This window comes from Lactuca sativa, chromosome 1 (assembly GCF_002870075.4).
Source record: "Lactuca sativa cultivar Salinas chromosome 1, Lsat_Salinas_v11, whole genome shotgun sequence".
Classification (NCBI taxonomy): domain Eukaryota; kingdom Viridiplantae; phylum Streptophyta; class Magnoliopsida; order Asterales; family Asteraceae; genus Lactuca; species Lactuca sativa.
In genome coordinates, this window is record NC_056623.2 from 40,209,330 (window position 1) to 40,232,973 (window position 23,644).

The 23,644-nt window shown below is 34.2% G+C and overlaps 1 protein-coding gene and 1 pseudogene across 1 annotated transcript; both read right to left on the minus strand.

The window, feature by feature from the left end:
• Nucleotides 1-2,849: 2,849 nt before the first annotated feature.
• LOC111909935 (receptor like protein 21) lies at nucleotides 2,850-8,230 on the minus strand. The gene is made up of 7 exons (XM_052765466.1): nucleotides 7,819-8,230; nucleotides 7,399-7,557; nucleotides 6,109-6,183; nucleotides 5,839-5,997; nucleotides 5,651-5,707; nucleotides 5,281-5,427; nucleotides 2,850-5,116 (listed from the first exon to the last, which is right to left on the minus strand). Exons 1-7 carry the CDS (start codon nucleotides 8,228-8,230, stop codon nucleotides 2,916-2,918), a joined length of 3,210 nt encoding a protein of 1,069 aa, XP_052621426.1. The 3' UTR covers nucleotides 2,850-2,915.
• Nucleotides 8,231-17,073: 8,843 nt separating this feature from the next.
• Nucleotides 17,074-23,310, minus strand: LOC111909909 (receptor-like protein 14; annotated as a pseudogene).
• Nucleotides 23,311-23,644: the final 334 nt, after the last annotated feature.

Sequence of the window (23,644 nt, forward strand, 5' to 3'; positions counted from 1 at the left end):
AAATAATGAAAAAAAAATTAGTGACTAAATGTGAACAAAGTTGAAAGTTCGTTTCCCTCTCAAAAAAGTTCAGTAACTAAATGTGAACAAACTTTCTTATTGTATTATGGTTTAGCAAATTATGTATTTTTGTTAAATTTTAACAACATTTGTTGATGAAGAAAATCTTTTAAAAAGAAAAACAAACAAACAAAAACCCAAAAAAGGTATAAAAAATGAAACCAACATTATATGTATAAGTTTTATGTTATAAAACTATGCAATATTATATGTATAAAAATTGTCCAAATATGTATGAATTTTGTGTTATAAAATTATGCAATATATAAATTAACATACATTAAACCATATATATTGTTTATAAAAAATACATATGTACATTGATACATTATATATATTTTTATACTATATGTATTGACATACATCATATTAGTATATTTACTATTAAAAGGATATCGAAAATGAAAGTCAAGATGTTTAGAATTTAAACATTTTTAATTTACCCGGACAACCGATTTATATTTGAGATTGTATTTTTTTAAAAAGTTTGAATAATTATTGAATTTATAATTATTTAACTAGACATATAGAATTAAGAAAAACCGTTAACATGTTTTATGAAGTGTTGTGCCCAAACCACCTCATCCATATTACCTTTACAAATATATATATATATATATATATATATATATATATATATATATATATATATATATATATATATATATATATATATATATATATATATATATATATATATATATATATATATAGAAAAAATGGCTATATATTCAACAATTATAATGGCGCTATTTTTTTTTTCTTTCAAAAAAGTCACTCATAATTTTAAACGGTTTTAGAAAAAAAAAACAATTCATATTTAAATAACTATTTAAAAAAATAAGATTTTTAACTTTTTTCTTCAGAGTATAACGTAATTTTTTACCATGAAACATAATTTCTTAATAGTTATGGGAGTGAATGACTTATTTTTTTGTTAAAACAAAATAAGATTGGAAATTTTGATTTTTTATTTTGGAAAATACCAAACCAATTGTTTTTTATTTTGATTTTGGTTTTTCATTTTTTTTTAAATATTTTATTTGGTTTTTTTTTTTTTTTTTTTTTTTTTTTTTTTTTTTTATATTTATTTCATAGATTTATTCATCAACAAATGATGCTAGAATTTAACAAAAATAAATAATTTAGTAAAACATAATACAAGAGGAAGTTTGTTCACATTTAGTCATTGAATTTTCTTTAAAGGAAAACGAACTTTCGACTTTGTTCATATTTAGTCACTAAAATTTTTTACATTCTTTATTTATCACTGAACTATTGAAACTGTTCACATTTTACTCTTATGAACAAAGTCATTATCCTTATTGAAAAACAATGATATTAAACCCTTAGAAATAGACATTTCAGACATAATTGATGATATTAAAAAAAAAATGGGAAAAAACCAAAAAACAATTCCGAAATTTGAAGATCAAACTCGGGATGGAGCATTTCGGAATAGATCATTCTTTGAAAAAATTGAAAAGTAGTTTGGAATGTGAACAATATTTGTAAACCAGGCGTATTTTAGGTGCAATAAAAAAACCTAAAAAAATGGTTAGATTACTCAATTTCCCTATTTTAGGTTCACTAAAGCTCTTATGGCTTTTGTAAAATGTTGATGCCGTGAAAGTATCCGTTGAGAAAGGACATGCACTTTTTGGTACCATAGACTCCTAATTAATATGGAATTTTACTAGAGGTGTTGATAACGGTGCATATATTGCTCATATCTCTAAGGAATCAGGAACCATGTGTATTAACTATAAAAGACTTAATTTGGTTAGATCAACGTTGGAAAGCTTTATGATTCATAAAGCCATTCTACAAAAAAAAAAAATGTAAGAAATTCCAAGGTTATTGGTCAACTAGGAAAAGGATGGATGATTACTGGAATCCCGATTTCAAGATGGTTAGGTGATCAACATGCATCAATGTTAGGTTAACCTTTATAGGAAAGGAGTGAGAAAAGGCACTTAAGGAGCAACTGTTTATATACTTTTTAACATAGGTTGGGATGTGATTGATTTGAAACATGGTTTGTTGACCAGTTCAACTTCAAAGTTTGGGAAGATGTGCCTACAAACTGTGCTCTAGAGGGCCCAAATGCTATTGCTGGAGCAGTTGTTCAACTACCCAACCGTTGGTGTTTACTTGTGAGGAATGACATGACAAATAAATAATTTTCCTTTCTTTTTCTCCCATAAATCAATGTAAGTTTATTAAAGCGGAGAAATAGGTGTAAGTTCTAGTAGATTGTTCAATTTTGCAACCTACCATAAATCAAATTATTTTGCGTCATAAAAAAGATGTAGAAACACTTAAATGACTAGAATCTTCTAATGCATCATCTGACGTATATAATTATACTATTTGTAAAACTCATGTATTACATGGGTTAATTTAAAGAAGAAAAAGTTAAATATAAAAGTCAAAATATTTGAAAACTTTGAATTTATAATAAAATAAAAAAAATAATGAATTATCATAATTGAAATATTTTTATATTTTAAATTTAAACAAATAATTTATATAAACAAACAAAAGAAACTAATAACCTTTAATTTGAAAATTTTGAAATTAAAAGGTAAGTTCCTTAATGAATTGATATCCATTTATTGCAATTATTACATTAAAATATTATATGAAAATTAATAAAATAGAAAAACTCATAAAATGACATGTGAAAAAAAATAATTCAAAATAACTATAAAGTGACATTTGACAAATTGAATGAGAGCGTGACATGTGGAAAAAAAAACCTTTATTTATTAGAGTAGATACAAAAACATAGAAATATGAATACATATGGAAACAAGTTTGCATTTATTCTATCACAAATTCTTAAAGAGGTCCTACCTACAGAAGATCATAGAAGGCTTCCATACTAAATCATAAAGGAAGTAATAACATGTATATATACAATCTTCAACCCAGTCTAGCCACCTTCTACGCCACCGAGGATTGGTATAAAGTATTGCAACAAATCCCAATAAGAACACAAAACATGTCGAACTAGAACTTCCATAGAAATATGTCATATCAATATCATACCATTTCTCATGGTCTTCTTCGGCTGATGGATTGGTCACCTGTGGATTTGTGGTGCATTTCTTCTCCAATGGTGGTCCACAAAGAAGTGGATTACCTTCATAACTCTCCTCCGTGAAGGTACCAAACTGTGACTTCATTTCTGGGAGTCTGCCTGAGAGACTGTTGTGAGAAACATTGAAAATAGACAAGGAGGTAAGCTTAATGAGTTCTGATGGAATTGTGCCGGTCAAACCATTTGAAGAAAGGTCCAAGCTCTCTATCTTTGCAAGATTTGAGAAGCTCACTGGAATGAGTCCAGTTAGTTGATTGTGAGACAGGTTTAAAGCACGAAGTTGGGTTAAAAACCCGACTTCTTCTGGAATTTCACCTGTAAGTTTGTTACTAGATAAATCCAATCCCGTCATGTAATCAAGGATGCCACCCTTGTAGCGGAGAAAGAGACTTTTCGTTGTATACTGTACTTCGTCTTGTATTCCCAAGGCTTCACCGCCAAGGAAGATTGAACGCAACCCCCATGTAATACTCTCATAATGGTAAGAGGAATCATACGAATACAATGATTTGCTTCTTTTTAAGAAAACAAGGTCACTTGGGCCAGTAATATTATGTAGGCAGCTAGGTATTGAGCCAGAAAATGAGTTAGCGGATAAGTCTATGAAACTCATATTACTTAATTGACACAACTGCCTCGGAATCAAACCGCTAAAGTTATTTTTTCTCAAAAGAAGAATCCTTAAATTGGATAGTTCGCCAAGAAATTTAGGAATCCTGCCTGACAAGTTGTTGTTGCCGATGTCTAAAGTCAAAACATTAGTCAAATTACGAAAGAAATTGGGTATTGATCCAGTGAATCTGTTGGAACCCAAATGAAGATGCTCCATATATTGCAAATTTGAGCAGGATGGGATGGGCCCAGAAAAAGAATTTTGTGAGATATCAAGAAATGAGAAAAAAGCTGCTCCGCAAGGAAACCTGCCTTCCAAACTATTATTTCTCACCACAAGTTCAGACAAGCTACTCATGTTGGTAAGCCAATCCGGGATCAAACCTGTAAAAAAGTTATTGCTTATATCCAGAAGAGTCAGAGATTCAAATTTTTGTTTGCTTTTAATTCCAATTTGCCCTGTGAAATGGTTGCTATCTAAATAAACCCATTGGAGAGTACTCCAACTTAAATTTCCTGAGAGTATCTGGCCATGCAACTTGTTGTTTGATAGTTTTAAGAAACCCAATTTGGAGGTGTCTGTAAACAATCCCTTTGGCACTTCACCAGATAACGCATTCTCAGATAAATCTAGTACGCATAATTTACTCAATTCACCAACTGAGGAAGGGATAACACCACTTAAAGCATTCATAGACAAATTCAAAATACTTATGTTGGGAAAAAACTTTGGTATGTCATATGGAATAGTACCTATCATGTGATTTTGAGACATATCCAACCACTTCATATTAGCATTCATATGCAGTGGCATACCACCAAACAAGTTATCACGTAGAATAAGAACTTCCAGATTCGAATTGTTCCTAATTAACCAATTTGGTAATTGTCCCTCCAAGGAGTTGTGAGACATGTCTACTTGTCGTAAATTGTGTTGGTGAAGTAGAAACCCAGGAATAATACGTCCTTTAGGCATTTTCATATTACAATTAGATAGCTCAAGAATTTTCAACTGGAACATTGGAATCCAATCTATAGGCTCCTCTGTTTCCACCTCAAATATGTCATTGTCACTTCTGAATCGAACTACCTCAAGCTTTTTATGATTGGAGAATGAGCTGAAAGAGAATGAACCTTCAAAATTGTTATGACTAAAATCAATGTACTCGAGAGATGTGAGATTAGCAATGAATGATGGCACACGTTTCCCTGTGAATCGATTTGAAGATATATCAAGTAACCTAAGAGATGATAGACTGTTGAAACATTGAGGCAGAATTCCATCTAGCATGTTGTGACTAAGATCTAATTCATGGAGGTTGTTCAACTCACAGAAACCTGCCAAAAGATAAAAAATGTGGTTCACCTTACAAGAAATAAAATGACTTCATTTGCATGGTTACTCGGAAAGGTAATGTTACAATCTTACTACAAGGACATTGCATTTATATATTTCTTTTAACAATCCCAACACTTAATTGTGCATTCTTTAGATAACTTACCATGCTCAGGTAATGAGCCGTTGAGTTCATTGTTAGCGAATGAGAGAGCTCTTAATGAAGATAATGCCTGTATTGATAAAGGGATGCTCCCAACAAAACTGTTGTGACTCAAATCTAAGACCTCCAAACGGTGGAAAGATGCAAAACCTGGATGCCAACAAGAGAGGGTTACATACACAGGTTACTAAACAAAAGCCCTAAAAAAGTGTTTGTTACAATTTATGTATTATCGATGGTTGAAGCTTGATAAGTTGTGGGGACTTTCATCTATGTGATGAGTTGGTAAGTACTTGGCGATTTTTCTTAAACCAATAATAATGTTGTAAATTAAGGAATGAAGAAAAAATGCTACCTTCCATTGGTAGTGTACCTCTGAAACCATTAAATCTCAAGAGGAGAACTTCCAAATCAAACAAATCATGAAATTCTGTATTAAATAGAGAGATGTGTAGAAAAAATATTAAATAAATAGTAAAAAATGGAAACAAATAAAAATAATGAAGTTGGAATTTAATGTTTTAGTTTGTTTAATGAAAACTCGTTTTGAAATGAACATGCCTTGGACAGGAAAGGAACTTCCCAGTGAAGGAGAATTTGAAAGATGAAGAATCTTGAGGGACGGGAGGGCAGTTAGGCATGATATGATGCTCTTGTTGAATTTGTTGCCCGAAAGATCTATCCTCTCCAGCCTCTTCAATCTCGATAAGCTCTTACAAGCTGTAAAAGGAAGGTAATTTTTAAAGACACCATCTGCAAAGTTTGTAACTACTTTGTCTTTATCACTATTCACAAGTTACCATGGCTAGGTGAAGCTAAATCTTCATTTACCTTGGATATTTGGTGTCTCATTGAGCTCAGTATTCTTTAGTTCCAGCTCCTCGAGGTTAGTCAGATGTGATAATTCTGGCATATGAAAGAAAAACATATCACGTATTATGCATGATATTTTCAGATGTACATTTTGAAGCTACTTTTGGAACATATTTTTATTAGTCTTTATCTATCATTATACCGAGGTAGCCTTATTTAGAGTCTAATATTGGTCCAACACAAAATGGAAATTTGTTGGTAATGTTGAGGATATTTTAGTTCTTTCGGTTGTGGCCATTCTATGGCGTAAGTGGAGTTAGTGAGGTGGTAGGGCAATAAGGTCTTTTAGCCAGTTGCCCAGTTAGGTTAGGTCGGTGCTGTTAGCCTTTAAATAGGAGATGTCCGGGTTGGTTAGCATCTTTGAACAAAATCACTAGAGTGAAAGCTCAGGTCTCCCGAATAACCATATGTTTGAAAGGGGAGATTTTTTTTTTTTGATTAACGTAATATTTGTTTGGGCATAGTTGCTCTGATACCAAATATGATGCGACTACAATAAACAACACATACTTTCCAACTTATTGACCATAGATGCATGCCATATTTGACTTGGTAGGCCATGGCAATTTGATCGTAAGACTAAGCATGCTGGGTTTAATGATACATATACTTTCCAGAAGGATGGAGTCTCCATCATCCTTAGACCTTCTCATATTAGAAAGGAAACAAAAAAATCATTTCTTGTCTCGTTCAGAATTTATAATTTATAGCTGAAATACCAGAAGCGGCTGATGTATTTGCCTTGGTTGTGGTAGAGTCAAATCAGGAAGAACACTATGTCCCACCACAAGTGATTCCTATACTTGAAGAGTTTATTGACGTGGCTCCTGAAGAATTACCACCCAGCCTACCTCCTATGAGGAACATTCAACGCTGCATCGATTTTGTACAAGGTGCTACACTACCCCAATCAAGCAGAGTTTATTAATATATTATATTGCTGCTTTTTTTCTTAAAATCGTTGGTCTTTATGTGGCCAATATTCTATTGCCAACTTTATATGTTTACTAGACTATAAGTATTTCTTGAAGCCTACGTTTGAAAGGGGAGATTTTTTTTTTTTGATAAAAGTAATATTTGTTTGAGCAGAGTTGCTCTGTATCAAAATTGCATCCTTGAATCATCTTTTCTTTCCTGTTTGGAATGTGTTGTTAATTGTAGTTGCATCAAAATCAATTAGGAAAAAGAAAAACGAAAAAGATGCATTTATAACCTTAAAAAGAAGAAACGAAAAAGACACAAACCTACCATTGGTAGGGAAGTTTCCATTCAAGCTAGTGTGGCTAAGATCCAAGACTTTGAGTGAAGTGAGTGTCTTTAATGATGGAAGGATGTCGTTATCGATATCACGATTCCCACTAAGGTCTAGTACCTCCAACTTCTTCAAACTCGACAACCTTTCAAGTTCTGCAAAAAAGAAAAGCTTTTAACAAGTTGTGGCATAAATTGCAGGATCTCAAGTAGACATAAAGTCTTGTGTTTGTTCATTTATATATGGAAAAAAACTATCCAACTACTAAGTTATCTAAAAAGCATCTTTTACTGCATAAATCAGTTGGATGTTATGTCCATGAATTTGAAAAGAATCAATCTACTTAAATTCCTTGCTCAAAAATATTATGTTGGAACTAGGTGAAAGAAATACTAAAGCAATTAATCATGTTGCACCTGTCTTCATAATCTCTTCATCAAGATAATCATATGACAAATTTAGACTTGTCAACTCTTTAAAATGAAGAAACAAGGAAACATTCAGTGGCCACAACTTGCTCCCAAACTCCATGTTATCGCCTATCATCCCTCTCAAATAGTAAAAAGAGAGGTCTGTCACATGCCCGGTGGTTGCGTTGCAATTTACCCTCTCCCACTCACAACAGTCACCGCCATAATCAACCCAGGTGGGGAGAAAATTGTCCATTTTGGAATTGTATAACTTGATAAAGGAATCTTTGATTTCCAGTAGTGCCTTTCTCTCCTCTTCTATACAATCCCCTTGTATTTTCCAGACCACCATATGCGTATGTATCATCAACAACCAATATAACCATGGTTTGCGCTTACTCAAACACCAACACTCCATTTTAGTAAGCTAATGAAGGCTTTTTTGAAACACTCGCAATATTAAATTTAAACTTCCGGTTTGAATTACTTTGCTTGGTATATGAACATATATGAAATGATCAGGCGAGTAAAACATGTGATATATTGAAACAAATATTTAATTGCATAATTCTCTCGTCAGGTCAATGGTTAAGTTTCAAACGTAAGTGATCAAGTGAATGGTCAAAGCTTCCACACATTTCTATATTCAATCTACCCACTCCTTCCAGCATATCCCTTTGAAATTATGATAATTGCTACACTCACAAAAGCTTATGACAAGACATTTTTTGACTTTTGTACAAACTTCCAGGTTTTCATTTGCATAGAATATATTTTCCCTATTGACTATTTTTTTTTCAGTTAATTACACAATCATAACAATTGCCTAATTTTCATTCAAATTTACTTTTTTCTTAAACTGCATCAATTTCATGAAAACAGACTACTCTCGCATGAAGCAGAGCAGGCAAACGCGGAATTCCTACTAGATATCCACTTGAACGAATTGTAAAGCATACTGTTGAAGTGGTCCCCAGCTTTGGGTTCAGGAATGCTAAATACACACTTATTCCTAAGAGTCCAAATGGCCCAACAATTTCACAAAGATAATGGCCTGTGTAACTAATATAATTTTCTATCTACGCACAGAATTCAAAAAAGTAACCAGTACAAAAAAAATTTATACATTTCGCTTTTGTGTTAATTCTCATACTTCATTTCAAGTTTATTTTCTAAAAAATGTCACCTACAGTTTAAACTCTTACATTGGTACCCAACAATATTTACAAGTTAAAGGCCAATTCATAGGTAAACTGATTTAAACCATAAATCTAATAGGTACTGATATTTTTTTTTTTTTGAAGAATATACAAAAGCAAGTGGCTTAGACTATTTACTTTTAATGGGTGATAATATTTTACTTAAACTACCCTTCATCTAAACAGAATCACCTAAATATACTTCTTAGCATTATCCCCTGTACCACCTGTGTTTGATGCAGAAACTATTACCTGTCTAATAGGTAATGATTACCAAATACATGTCTGTGTAAAAACTGCTCATCAGCCCTTTTTCTTCGTCTAAGAACACTTTTAATTTTTTGAGAAATTTAATCAAACAGTTGGTGTGCAACATGAAACTCCAACCATTCTACATACCGAAACAAATCCAAAACATAGGCAACTCAAATGAGCAAAAACAAGTTGGACTTGCCTTTAATCACCAGAGTTGAATTTTGATGAAGCCATAGAACCAGTTATGCTTTGATTAAGTGTGGAATGTGGAGGATATCCACATGCAAAATTAGTTTTTCTCTCTCATCTTGCTTCCATTCCATTCGTTTCACAACACATGGAAACTCATCTTTCCCAACCTATTCAATTTTCTTTTTAAAAATAAATACAAAGTAATAAACATAAATATTGAAAACATACGAAACTAATTAAAAAAATACAAAACTATTTTGGTACAAGTATTTTTTTTAATAAATACAAACTAATGAAAGTCATATTTTCTCCTCACGTCTTCTTACCCAATACACAACGCCCCCTTAATGAAAGATTAAGAATCAGCAGTCAAAAGTGCTGATCAATCAAAAAGAAGGAAAAAGAAGTTCAAACACAGCCAAAATCGTGGGAGGACTTGAAATTTGGTGTTGCTTTCATCTTTTACGCCTTAAACACCAACCAACATACGATTTCAGGTTGACAGAACTTTGATGCAACAGAAAACAGAAAAGAGTCCTGAAATTGAAATATTCTTCGTTATTCAAAGACCATCAGGGTTTTAGTTTTAATGATTTATCTGAAAAAAAGTCCCAGTAATCGTGAACCATTTCTATTTCAGATTAACAGAATTTTATGCTTGCCAAAACACTTTCCAAAATATTCTTCCTAATGTTTCTTTTCCACGGATTAGGAAACTCACACCTACAACCGTATCTTTTCTCCCCAGGGCTAGATGAAGTGTCTGATACAGCTGTGTGTCTTGTCCAATGTTTTAAAAACCGAATTTTTAATTGAACCAGTTGGGTGACGTTTTCCGGTTCAACCGGTTTAACCGGTTCAACCGGATGGTTAAACCGGTTCTATATTTTTATATGTTTTTAATTATCTTGCATACATTAATTACAAAACTTGTCATCTTTTTAGTATTACAAATGTAAATAGAATCCAACATATAAAAACAATCATTATAGAAGTCAAAATCAAACAAAGAAGCCCCAAACAAACACAAAAATCCAAGAATGTCCGGTTCAACCCGGTCCATTCCGGTTCAATTCAGCCGGTTGAACCAGTTTTTTTACCAAAACCGGCCGGTACAATCCGGTCAGAAAATCGTTATAAAACCGGTCCAAATTGAACCGTCCTCACCTCCGGTTCCCGGTTCGAGCGGTTCAACCGGCCGGTTCGAACCGGTTTTTAAAACATTGGTCTTGTCCCCTAAATTGATGTGCTATTATTTATACACGGCTTGAGGTTTTCCAGATATCTGGTCGTGTATATAATGATCATCAGCCACTATTCTTGATCAAAACACACAATTGAGCTCTTTGAGGACTTTAATCAAACGCTTGGTCTGCCACAATGAAAACTTCACCTCTATACAGAAGCAGTTCGTAGAGGGATTCCATACACACAAACAACTATAAAACGTCGGCCATTTAAAGGAGATTTTTTTTTTTTTTTTTTTTTTTTTTTTTTGACTTGTCTTTAATCGCCCAATTGAATTTTGAAGAAGCCATAGAAATCGCACACTGTACTTGAGTTTCTGCAGTCTTCTTAATCGATAATCACTTTGTGAAATAGAAATCGAATCTGTCACCCGACTGTTTCCTTCACCCACTTTAGAAGGCCAGCCAAGAACCTCACCGTTGAATCATTGTTTGATTGAAATCCCCTCTCAAATGGCTCTATACCATGTTGTTGGACTTGGGGAAACGACTGTAGAAGAATTAACATGAGAGAGAGAGAGAGAGAGAGAGAGAGAGAGAGAGAGAGAGAGAGAGAGAACAACGGACTTGAGTTGGTTGCACAAGTTGACTCCACTCGTGCTGTGAAAGCAGCTGTTGAGAAAGGTGATGTATACATCTTGGAACCATTACCTCCTGCAGGTTCTCGAATTTAAGTGGGTGTATGAAAAGGGTTTACATGTCACCAATATCTCTAATGCATCAAAAACCATGTTTATGAATTTGAAAAAACTTAATTAATTAGGACGAATCAACATTAGAAACATTAATTAAAGATTCTACAAAAACCATTAATTCTACTAGAAATTGTAAGCAGTTTCAAGGTTAGTGGTCACGTAAGAAATTAAAGGATGGCTGATTCCCGGAATCCCAATTTCCCAACGTTTAGGGGCTGAACATGCAGCAATGTTGTGTCAATCTTGTTCGAAATGAGAGGCGAAAAACACTTACAAACAAGTGCTTATATACTTCTCAAACAGGTGAAGAAATAATTCAGTTAAAACAAACAAACACTTTAGCTTTTAAGCTCGGGAAAGATTCCCCTGCAAAGTGCAATGGCACAGGGAGAGTCTTGGAATCATTCGTTCCTCCAGTTAAATCGATGAGTTGGTTGCACAAGTTAACTCCACCTGTGCTGTTTACTTGTTCCTGATCCTGTGTTCTTGGTTGTCTAATTTGTCAATAGTTTTTGTAGAGCTTAATTATGTGCTTAAGTGAAAGGGGTGTTTGGATTAGCTTTTTAGCTTATTGCTTATAGCTTATTAGAGGTGAGAATAAGCAATAAGCAATAAGCATGGGGAGGGATGCTTATTAAAATTAGCTTATTTAGCCTAATAAGCTGGATTTTATCCAACACTCAAATTAGCTTATTGTGGGAATAAGCAATAAGCACCTCTTTTTTTCCTATCCAAACACCCCCGAAGTAGCAGGCAGACTTATTGGGTAACCCGGTGGTGAGACCGGCAGACAACAACACTAGGTACAGTACAAACCAGCTGCTTATGAATTCCGTTTGACTTGAATGATCTGTCACTTTAAATTATGAATTCCGTTTCTAAAATTCACTTTCTTGATTCTTTGTAACCTTGCTTATGATGTTCTTAGTTCAAGAAACATACAAAGAATTGAAAGCAGAATGCTTAATTTTATAGGTGTTTGGTTTGTAATTGTTATAGTAATGAATATGTATCTTAAATATTTTTCGACTCATGGAAATAAAACCAAGTTAAAGCTATTAGCATATTGTAGAACTAAGGATGGGTAGTAACCTCTTAATCATTCAGACACTTAATCGACATTTCGTTATTACAGATCTTCCAAAATCATCGACATCAACAGAAAAAATTATGCCCTCCGCTATCAATAATACAAGACTTCGTTAGCAAGCTTGTTCCATCGACTTTAAGAAAACCTCGCTTTGCGTCAACATCAACTTAACATTAGCAAATCGTTTCCTCAAAATCAATCCATCAATTCCAAATACATCGAAATCAAAATCATCCAAATCTTCATTATCAATAGCATCAACTCCTTTTCCTCAAATCGAATTTCTTCAACTGGTGTTCATCAATCGTCGACCATCGAAATCTTCGACTATCGACATCCAAGCAACCACAAAATCAAATGCAATATCACTGACTTCGCTTCCCAGAAATAATCAACCAAATCATAATCAACAGCAACTTCGTTTTTCATCAACAATGACTCGATATCAAACCCTCAATTTATTAGTCTCAGGTCGTACCCAACTATTGATCATCGCTACTCGAATAAACTCATTTCGTTTTCCCGTTCATCAATATGAAACCAAACTATCGATGCTCCCATTTTGAATCGTCGATCGACAACATCCATCTCGAGTTTGACTTCAAAATCAAGTAAACATACATCCATTCTACTCCCTATAAACACCTTCCACTTCCAATGCTACATTAGTCGAAGTCAGTTTTGACTCCAACATCACAAACATTCGATTCCAAACAACTAACAGAGATTGATTTAAAAATCAGTCGAACTCTTTGAATCCCAACATTTGTTCTTGATGTAAACATCGATCAAAATTAAGTACCCAGATGCTAGAGACCAACATTCGAAATCCCAATACTTAACTCAATTTCAACCAATATTCATTAACCAGTCAAAATCGAGTAACCATTAGACATCGAAATTTAACCTTCGTTCTGTGTCAAAATCGAGTAACCATTAGACATCAAAATTTAACCTTCGTTCCTAAAGCAGATCAAGTATTAAATCCGATTACTCTTCAAACATCAAGAACGAATCCTCTTGAATCAACTCCAAAGAAAAACAACTTTTGATTTCACTATCGATTCAGTCACAACGTTTCAATCAAAAGTTAATTTTGACTTTCAGTGTTTGACTCTTAGAAATCGACTGAAATAGAGAATAAAAAACATAGGAAATCAATTTGAATCCAACTCCAAATCATCAACTCAACTTGGATAGAACACCTTAGCCGAAATCAAGAGGCTCATTCTTCAAATTCAATTTTATACCACTCGTGAGTCGGCCTTCGTTCCGGTTATCAACATTCATCCCGATTTCGAACAGTTGAATATATGATTTGGGCTCAAAATAAAAAGATGAACACTATCAGACAAAAGTTGGGCTTGATGATAAATCGGATGAACAACAACATGTATTCGACATAATGGGCTTATAATGAACAATTAAAATTGAGATGATAGAAAATAATTTTGATTTTGTGATTTGATCAAAACAAATATAATTGGATCAAGCAATGGGGTTGAAACGGATTTGATCCAATGAGGCAAGTCAATCAAAAATGAAAAATGCAACATTTGAATTAAAATCATGTGCGTTTTGGAATCCGTTTGAGAAATTGAGATACCTTTTTGACGAATCGAGTTCCATTTGCAACGAACGAAACAAATTTAGAAGATATTGGTTCTTTTTTTAGAATGAGAAAATCTCCAATTTGAACATTGTACCAACCACTATGCGTGATGTACAAATCATTCTTCGTGTTCTTCAACGATTCAAGAACATCTTGTTTCACGGATTTCGGATTCACAACAACATTTGAAGATTTTTTTGAATAAATCCGCTTGTTCTTCCGTTTAATCTTCTTCTTCTTTTTCTTTCTCATCTTTTGCATCTTGAAGACTTGATTTCATGAACAAAACCACTTCCCACAACTTCAACTTTATGAGTTTGAATCAAATCTTTTGGAGTTTGATACTTGTGAATTTCTTGGATCACCGGCTTCCGATAAGGAATCATTCCTTCAAACGAATTACAGGAACACAAAATATCATTGGTTTGAACTCCAATCGAGCAAAAAACTTTTGCATCTTCATAAGAATCAACTTGAATCTTCTTGTCATGAACTTCAAGAACATCAAGAACATCACATTGAACTCCATAGTCTTGAACTTCAACAAACTTAAGAGCACGAATGTCATTTGGGTTTTCAATTAGAGAAATATATTTCTTATTAATAAAATCTATTTCTTCTCCTTCCTTGTGATTTATACTACATACTAATATGGACAATGCAATTTTATTCAACCATACAGTCTTACAAAGTGGTTGAAATATCAAGCTTCCATTATCATCCTTTAAATCTCCATAAGAAACCATATTACCCATTGAAATCAATTTGCTTAACACCAACCCATAAAATTGATCTTCATTGACTTTGTATTTGATATCTTCAATGATCACAATCCAAGAATCATATGACAAATCCACCATGATCATAAGAACTTGAAAATTTCTAGAGAGAGAAAGTGATTTTGAATGGGTTTTCTAGAGAGAGAAAGCAAAAAGCACTTGAATTCTAGTGAAGAAAATCAAATTATGAATAGAATCAATGATGCATTCGATGTCTAAAATCCAAACTCTCAATAACACGAAGATCAAAACACAATGAAGAATCACCAAATCAAGAATGCCACCATGGATCAATTCTTGATCAAATCAAGAACACTCGCTATGATACCAATTGTAGTGTTGTTGATTATGATGGCATGTGCAGAATTAGAAAAGATCTAGTGAATCATCATACAAAATTAAGAACACATGAAGTAAATAAATCTGGGATTAGCTCTCATTAGTATTGACAGAAAGAGTAAAAATGGGTCTTGCAATTTCTCTCTATAAACTAATGCTCTTAAAGTGTTCATTACATAAATGAGTGTCACTCACTTCCTATTTATAGGAAAGACAACTCATTACACAATACAAGTGGATAAAACACAAATACATCCAAGCGTGACTTTGCACCCTAACAGTATCATAAATCATGTAGCACATAAAAGCAATTTAGGCATCATTAATTCCTAAAATAAGCTAAGTGTTTGTGCCTATGTATAGCAGACACTCATCTCACAATCATCGCTTATCATTCTAAGTTTAAGTCTAGAAATCCTACAAATTCCTAGTTCGCTTAAACTAATGCTCTGATACCAATTGTGACATCTCAAATTTCACGGCCAGGGAAAACCGATTTGTTTATGCTTTATTTAAAATCAGAGTATCCTTTAAAAAATAATGTTGTGGAATTTGTTCTAAAAAATATGATAAAGATTTTATCATAGCATTTCCGAAGAAATGTATTTTAATTATATTAAAAATATTGGGCGTCATCGTCAATACAATACATACGCATAAACATAAATAGTACATGCCTTACAAACATCTATTCTAATGGCCTATAATCAATATCTCTCATCTGATCATCACACCTGTGCACTTTTGCTACTACATGTAATACAAGAAATTGAATGGGTTAGGCTTGGGAGCCTGGCGAGCACATAGGATTTTCAACCCACCATAAATAAGTTTTTTAATTTCATCAAATTATTCAACCCGATTACCCGTTCCCATTATCCTCACTTTTTGTCCATAAAGTATCTAATTTAAGGGACCTATCCTAAGGATCATCATTGGAAATACAATGTTGCTTAGGGAATTCCTTAGCAATATATGTTAGTAAGGCAACCATGAGGGGGATGAAGTACACCGGGTGAACACATCGTTCATAAACACCTACAGGTTGCGATCCTGCTAGCATTCCACTAAACTGTCTAGAATAGTCCATGGATTACACAAAGAGGTATAGAAATTAACCTTGTCTCTTTATAGATCGATCATGCTTGCCTTGTATTACTTTTCAGTACATTAAACATTGTATTTGGAATCTAAGAAACTCAACAATACGTAACTGAGAAAGCTGCCTGGGAATAGAAACATTTTCCTCAAAAGAAGAATCCTTAAATAAGATAGATCACCAAAAAATTTATGAATCCCACCCGACAAATTGGTACCTATGTTCATAATCAAAACCTTTGTTAAATTACAAGTTGTTACCTATGTCCATGAAGTTGCTCCACAAGGAAACCGACCTTCAAAAGTGTTATTTCTCACAAATTCAGACAACCAACTCAACCAAATGATTTTGCTTATCCAACCAACGAGGGATGACGAAACCTATAAAGAAGTTATTGCTAATATAAAAAAGGCTTAAATATTCAAGTTTTTCCTCACTGCTCTTAATTCGAATTTTCCCTGTGAAATGGTTGTTGTCTGAGTAAACTCCTTTCAGTTTGCCCCAACTAAAATCTTCTTTGAGAACTTCACTCACATCTCAACAAAGCAACCATTGCATACTACGATAATGTTAGTGCAGTTTAATTATCGAATCGTACAACACCAACGCATGAACCATATAGAGATTGACATTCATTTTGTACGAGATTAGTGTATGTATTTTATATAGCCCATTACTTTGTATAGTCTAGTTAGTCGATGTAACCCTTGTAGCCCAATATTGTAATATGTATATATTGTACTATGAATGCAATGTCACATTTTCCTGGGAAAATAACACTTTCAATAATCATTAGGGTCTTCTTGTGCATCATTATACATATATCAAAGCAGAAAAATATAAATAGATATGAGAAGCATGCTCGTGTTTATTTCATCACATCTTCTTCAATGGGACTTAGTTATGGAAGATCATACAAGGCTTCCTTACCGAATCATAAAGGAAGTAATAGCATATATACATACATTCTTCAACCATGTCTAGCCACCTTCTACGCCAGTAAGGATTGACGTAAAGAAGCTCGACAAATCCCAACAAGAACACAACACATGTTGCACTAGAACTTCCATAGAAACACGTCATATCGATATCATACCATTTCTTAGAGCTCTCTTCTTTAAGAGATGGATCGGTTACCTGGGGCTCTATCGTGCATTTATTCTCCAGCGGTGGTCCGCAAAGAAGTGGATTGCCTTCATAGCTAGCCTTTGTAAAGGTCCCAAACTGTGCTTTCATTTCTGGTAGTCTACCCGATAGATTGTTGTGAAAAACATTAAGAAATTCTAGAAAAGTCAGCTGAATCAGTTGTGATGGAATTATGCTGGTCAATCCATTTGAAGAAAGGTCCAGGCTCTCAATATTCGCAAGATTTGAGAAGTTCACTGGGATGGGTCCAGTCAGCTGATTGTGAGACAGGTTCGAAGCCCGAATCTGGCTCAGCAACCCTAGTTCTCCTGGAATCTCACCTGTGAGTTTGTTACAAGATAGATCCAATCCTGTCATGTAATCAAGGATGTCACCCTTGTAGTGGAGAAAGTGCGTTTTTGTTGTGAACTCAACTTCGTCTTGTGTTTCCACTGTTTCACTAGTGGGGATCAACGGACGAAACCCAAAATTAGTACTCTCATAACGGTAAGAGGATTCAATGGAAAATCCAAATTCCCATCCGCCTCTTTTTATGAAAGCAAGGTCATGCCTCCGGTAATGTTTTGAAGGCAGCTAGGTATTGAACCAGAAAGATGGTTATTCGATAGATCTAACAAACTCACATCACGTAATTTGCACAACTGCTTTGGAATAGAACCACTAAAGTTATTTTTTCTCAAAAGAAGAATCCTTAAAGTGGATAGTTTGCCAAGAAATTTAGGAATCCTGCCTGACAAATCATTGTTGCTGATGTCTAAAGTCAAAATAATAGTCAAACTACGAAAGAATTTAGGTACCGATCCAGTAAATCTGTTGGAACCCATATGAAGATGCTGCATATTTGAAATTTGAAATTTTAATAAGCAGGATGGGATGGGCCCAGAGAAATAATTTTGTGAGATATCAAGAATAGAGAATTGTGCTATTCCACAAGGAAACCTGCCTTTGAAACTATTATTTCTCACCACAAGTTGAGTCAATCCCCTGATGTTGGTTATCCAATCAGGGATCACACCTGTAAAAAGGTTATTGCTAATATCCATAGAAATCAGAGTTTCCAGATTTCCCTGGCTAACAGTTCCAATTTTCCCTGTGAAATGGTTGCTGTCTAGGTAAAGCCCTCGGAGGTAATTACCCCAGCTTAAATTTCCTGAAAGTACCTGGCCGTGCAAGTTGTTCTCTGATAGTTTTAATACCTGCAATCCAGATATATTTGTGAGCATTACCTTTGGTACTTCTCCTGATAACTTATTGCCAGATAAATCCAGCATCGATAGTTTACTCAGTTCACTAATTGAGGATGGGATAGCACCGGTTAAACCATTCATGGACAAATTCAAATGAATTATGTTGGGAAAGAACTTTGGTATATGCTCGGAAAGATTACCTATTATGTGATTTCCAGACATATCCAACCACTTCATATTAGCATTTCTATACAGCGGCATACTGCCAAAGGAGTTGGTCCTTAGGTTAAGAACATCCAGATTCGTATTATTTTTTAAAAACCAACTTGGAAAGTGTCCCTCCAAGGAATTGTGAGGCAAGTGTAGTTCCCGTAACTTGTGCTGGTGAAGTAGAAACCCAGGTACAACTTGTCCTTTAGGCATGTTCACAATGCAATTAGATAGCTCAAGAATTTGCAACTGGAACATTGGGATCCAATCTGTAGGCTCTTCTGTTTCGACCACAAATTCCTCACTATCGCTTGAAAACAGAATTACCTCAAGCTTTGAATGGTTGGAGAAGGAGCTGAACGAGAACAGACCTTCGAAATTGTTATGACTGATATCAATGTACTCGAGAGATGTGAGATTAGCAATGAGCGATGCCACAAATATCCCTGATAATTGATTTGAAGAAATATCCAACATCTTAAGAGATGACAGATTGTTCAAACATTGAGGCAGAGTTCCATGAAGCCTGTTGTGACTAAGATCCAGTTCATGGAGGTTCTTCAACTCACTGAAACCTGGAAAAAGCGAAAGAATGTGCTCACACTAAAGGAAATATAAAGACTTGCACTGCTTATGGTCATACTATAAGAACATTGCATTTGTACATTTGTTCTAACACTACAAAATTTAAGGGCAATAGTGATAATCCAGACACTTAATTTTGCATGCTTTACCATGATCCGGTAATGAGCCATTGAGATGATTGTTGGCGAGTGAGAGAGCTCTTAGGGAAGATAATGCATGTATTGCTGATGGAATGCTCCCAACAAAATTGTTGCCATTCAAATCTAAGACCTCCAGATGGCGGAAAGATGCAAAAGCTGATGGTAGAAACTCAATAAGTTCAACCAATTACAACTTTGTAAATTAAGGGAAGGAAGAAAAAATACTACCCTCTATTGGTAGTGTTCCACTGAAACCATTATCTCTCAAGAGGAGGACTTCCAAATCAGGCAAATCATGAAATTCTGAATTAAAAAAAGAGACATGTCAGACAATTCACAAAAAGAAAAATGGAAAATTATAAATGACAATGAAGATGAAAATTAGTATCTTGAGATAGACATGCCTTGGAAAGGAAAAGAACTTCCCAATGAAGTTGAATATGAAAGATCAAGAATCTTGAGAGATGGAAGGGTACTTAGGCATGATATGATGCTCTTGTTGAAATTGTGATAGGAAAGATTTATATTCTCCAACCTTTTCAATCTCGATAAGCTCTTACAAGCTGTAAAAAGAAAGGGAGTTAATAGAGAAATCGTGGTCTTGTAAGTTTGTTACAATGGAGGAGTTTATGATTCATTAGCTTTCAAGAACATTATCACTATTCACAAGTTACCATGGCTATGAGAAGTTAAATCTTCGTTTACCTTGGTTATTTGGTGTGTCACTAATCTACTGGATAAAAAGTAAATCAGGCTCCTCCAGGTTAGTCATACAAAAGAAAAACATATATATCATGTATTATGCATGCTCATTAGTCTTTACTTATCATTATAATGAGGTGGCCTCAATTTTCCCTGTTGCAACTCATTGTTAATTAAGTTAATTGCAAATGAAACACTTACAATCCTCAATGAGTGAAATCCACACATAGACATGACAGTATCCCACATACACTATCTAAAATATAAATATAGGTCCTCATGAATCACATTAAACCAAAAACAAGATAATATTGAATATATATGTTGTAAGTAGGGGTGAGCATCAGGACTGGATTACAGCCTTTTATAGGTAATTTTTTAATACAGGTTATAACAAGTTGACATCAACGCTGATGCAATTGCAAACACTTGTACTCCTCAACGAGTGAAGCTCAGACATGACAGCATCCACAAACACTCTATAAATATAAGTTCTCATGCATCACACTAAATTGGAAACAAGATAAAATTAATTAAGTTCATATGATCTAAAAATGATACTCCAACAACTTTAGGATGAAATATATATAGTCAAGTCATAGCACGTACCTTGAGCTGGAAATGATCCCGACATTTGATTGTAGCTAAGATCCAAGTTTGTAAGTGATGAAAGGATACTTAGAGATGTTATGACGCTTTCATCAAATCTGTTGTTCCCAAGATTTAAAATTTTTAACTTCGTCAATATGGAACCCGTCTCAAAACCTACATTTAGGAATTTAAGCAGTCAGATTTATAAGCTCTAGTTTGATAGAATGACAAAGCTGTTTAGGAGAACATATACAAGTGTGTGTGTGTGTGTGTCTGTATATATATATATATATATATATATATATATATATATATATATATATATATATATATATATATATATATATCCATGCTTTTAATATTGTTATGCCTCCCTTAAAAGTTAAAATAATTACTATTATATCTAACCAAGTGACTTGATTGTAATGTATCACTGTATTGTAGTAGTACTATCTCCAGATAATTAAGTCTTCGTTGCAATTTTTCTTTGTCCAAAGAAAAGAAAAGGTAATACTTTAAATTTCAGCACATGAAAGAGTCATTCTTCTGTATATTGTATTGTAAAGTTGCAAAAGGGGGATTTGTGTATGAATCCAAGGTGACTATATTGGCATGATGATTTTGATGATGTTATTCATTACCTTGAATCTCAAAGGTACCATTAAAGTAACAGTAGCTTAGATCCAACACCTCCAAGTTCTTTAAAGCTACAAATTCTGCAATTCATGTAAAAGCTGGGTGTAAGTATCTTCCAAACAGGCATTTGTGCAAGATAACTTAAAAGAAGACATGAAAAGACGAAAACGTGCCACTGATGGGGAAGTTTCCATTCAAGCTAGTGTCGCTAAGATCCAAGATTTTGACTGAAGTGAGTGTCTTCAATGATGGAATGATGTCGTTATCGATATCGTGATTCCCACTAAGGTCTAGTACCTTCAACTTCTTCAAACTTGACAACCTTTCAAGTCCTGCAAAACATAAAATTCTTTAACACAAGCAACCTAGCCTTTTGATACTGAAAGGACAACTTTTTGAGCAACATTGGTAAATACTAAAAAGTTGTAGCATGAATTGCAGGATCTGAAGTACACATGAAATCTTGTGTTTAGCCTTTTATATATAGAAATATATTATCCAACTATTAAGTTACCAAACAAGCCTCTTTGAGTGCATAAATTAGTTGGATGTTGTGTTTATGAACTCAAATAGAGTCAACTTACTCAAATGTTTGCTCAAAAAAATATGACATTGGAACCATGTGAAAGAAATACTGAAGCAATTAATCATGTTGCAATTGTACCTATCTTCATAGTCTCTTTATCAAGAAAATCATGTGACAAATTGAGACTTGACAACTCTTTAAAATGAAGAAACAAGGAGACATTCAATGGCCACGACTTGTTCCCGAACTCCATATTATTGTCTATCACCCATCTTAAATTGTAAAATGAAAGCTCTGTTACATGCCCGGTGGTTGTGTTGCATTTGACCCTCTCCCAATCACAACAGTTACCACCATCATACCCTGAGGTTCTACTACCATAATCAACCCAGGTAGGGAGAAAATGGTCAAGATTGGAATCATACGACTTCATATGGGAGGCTTTGATTTGGAGTAGTGCCTTTCTCTCCTCTTCTATACAATCACCTTGTGTTTGCCCGACCATAAGAATATGTATCATCATCAACATCAACAACCAATGTAACCTTGATTTATGCTTATTCAAACCTGAATACTCCATTTTAGTAGCTAATGGTGGCTTTGTAGAGACACTCACAATATTAAACTTCCTGTTAGGTTTGGTTTGCTTAGCTTTGCTTGGAAAACATTTGATAAGTGATGAAATGAATATCGATTACATAATTTTCCGCGTCCTCAAGTTAATGGTCAATTACCATACATAAGTCATCAAGTCAATGGTAAAATTTCAACACAAAACGCTATTCCATCTACTCCATTGTCGCCCACTCCTTCAACTTGACCCTTTTGGAGTATGATACACTCCCAAACATTCATGACACGACATTTGATGACTTTTCAACAAACTTAAGTCCCTATTCACATAGAATATAATTGGTCTTTTATTTTTTTTACAACTACTTACAAAAACAAAACACTTCAATTTCTGGTAAATAGACAAGTGAGAGCATTTGCTAGAGATCACAGTAGCCGACATTGGAACGCACTTCAGTGAATTTGAAATTTCAATAACCCTAACCTGATAAGTAGGCCCTTCCCCCACTTTAACCTTTCACCTCCCTTACTCCTCGTCTTCCCTAACGAAATAATCATTTTCACCACTACTCACCGACGACGGCGATGGTACAGGTCCCGGCCCTTGATTTAGAGCGGTGTGTGGCAGGGGAGGTCTGGAGGATAGACGGAGGGGTTTAACGGGAAAGGGAAATGGGAATGGGAAAGCCGGTTTTGGTGGGGTCAAGGGTGCGGTAAAAAAACAAGTATTACCCTTATTTATGAAACTTATGAGTTACCAACGAAATCTTCCAATTCTAATAAACTAGGTGTAAAACTTATCTATCATCCGGATTAATTAAAAAAAGAAATTAAATATTAAAGTGTAAACAATAAATAATTATTTAAATAAAATTTTGAAATAATAAATAAAGAAATTGTAACAGCCCGGATTCCCAGGTATTAGTTATTTTGTATCTTGTTGGTGATTTGTGAGGAGACTCGGCGAGTTGGAGCCCAGACTCGCCGTGTATGATCGCGGTTATGGGCGCGGGTTCGCGTCCGGACTCG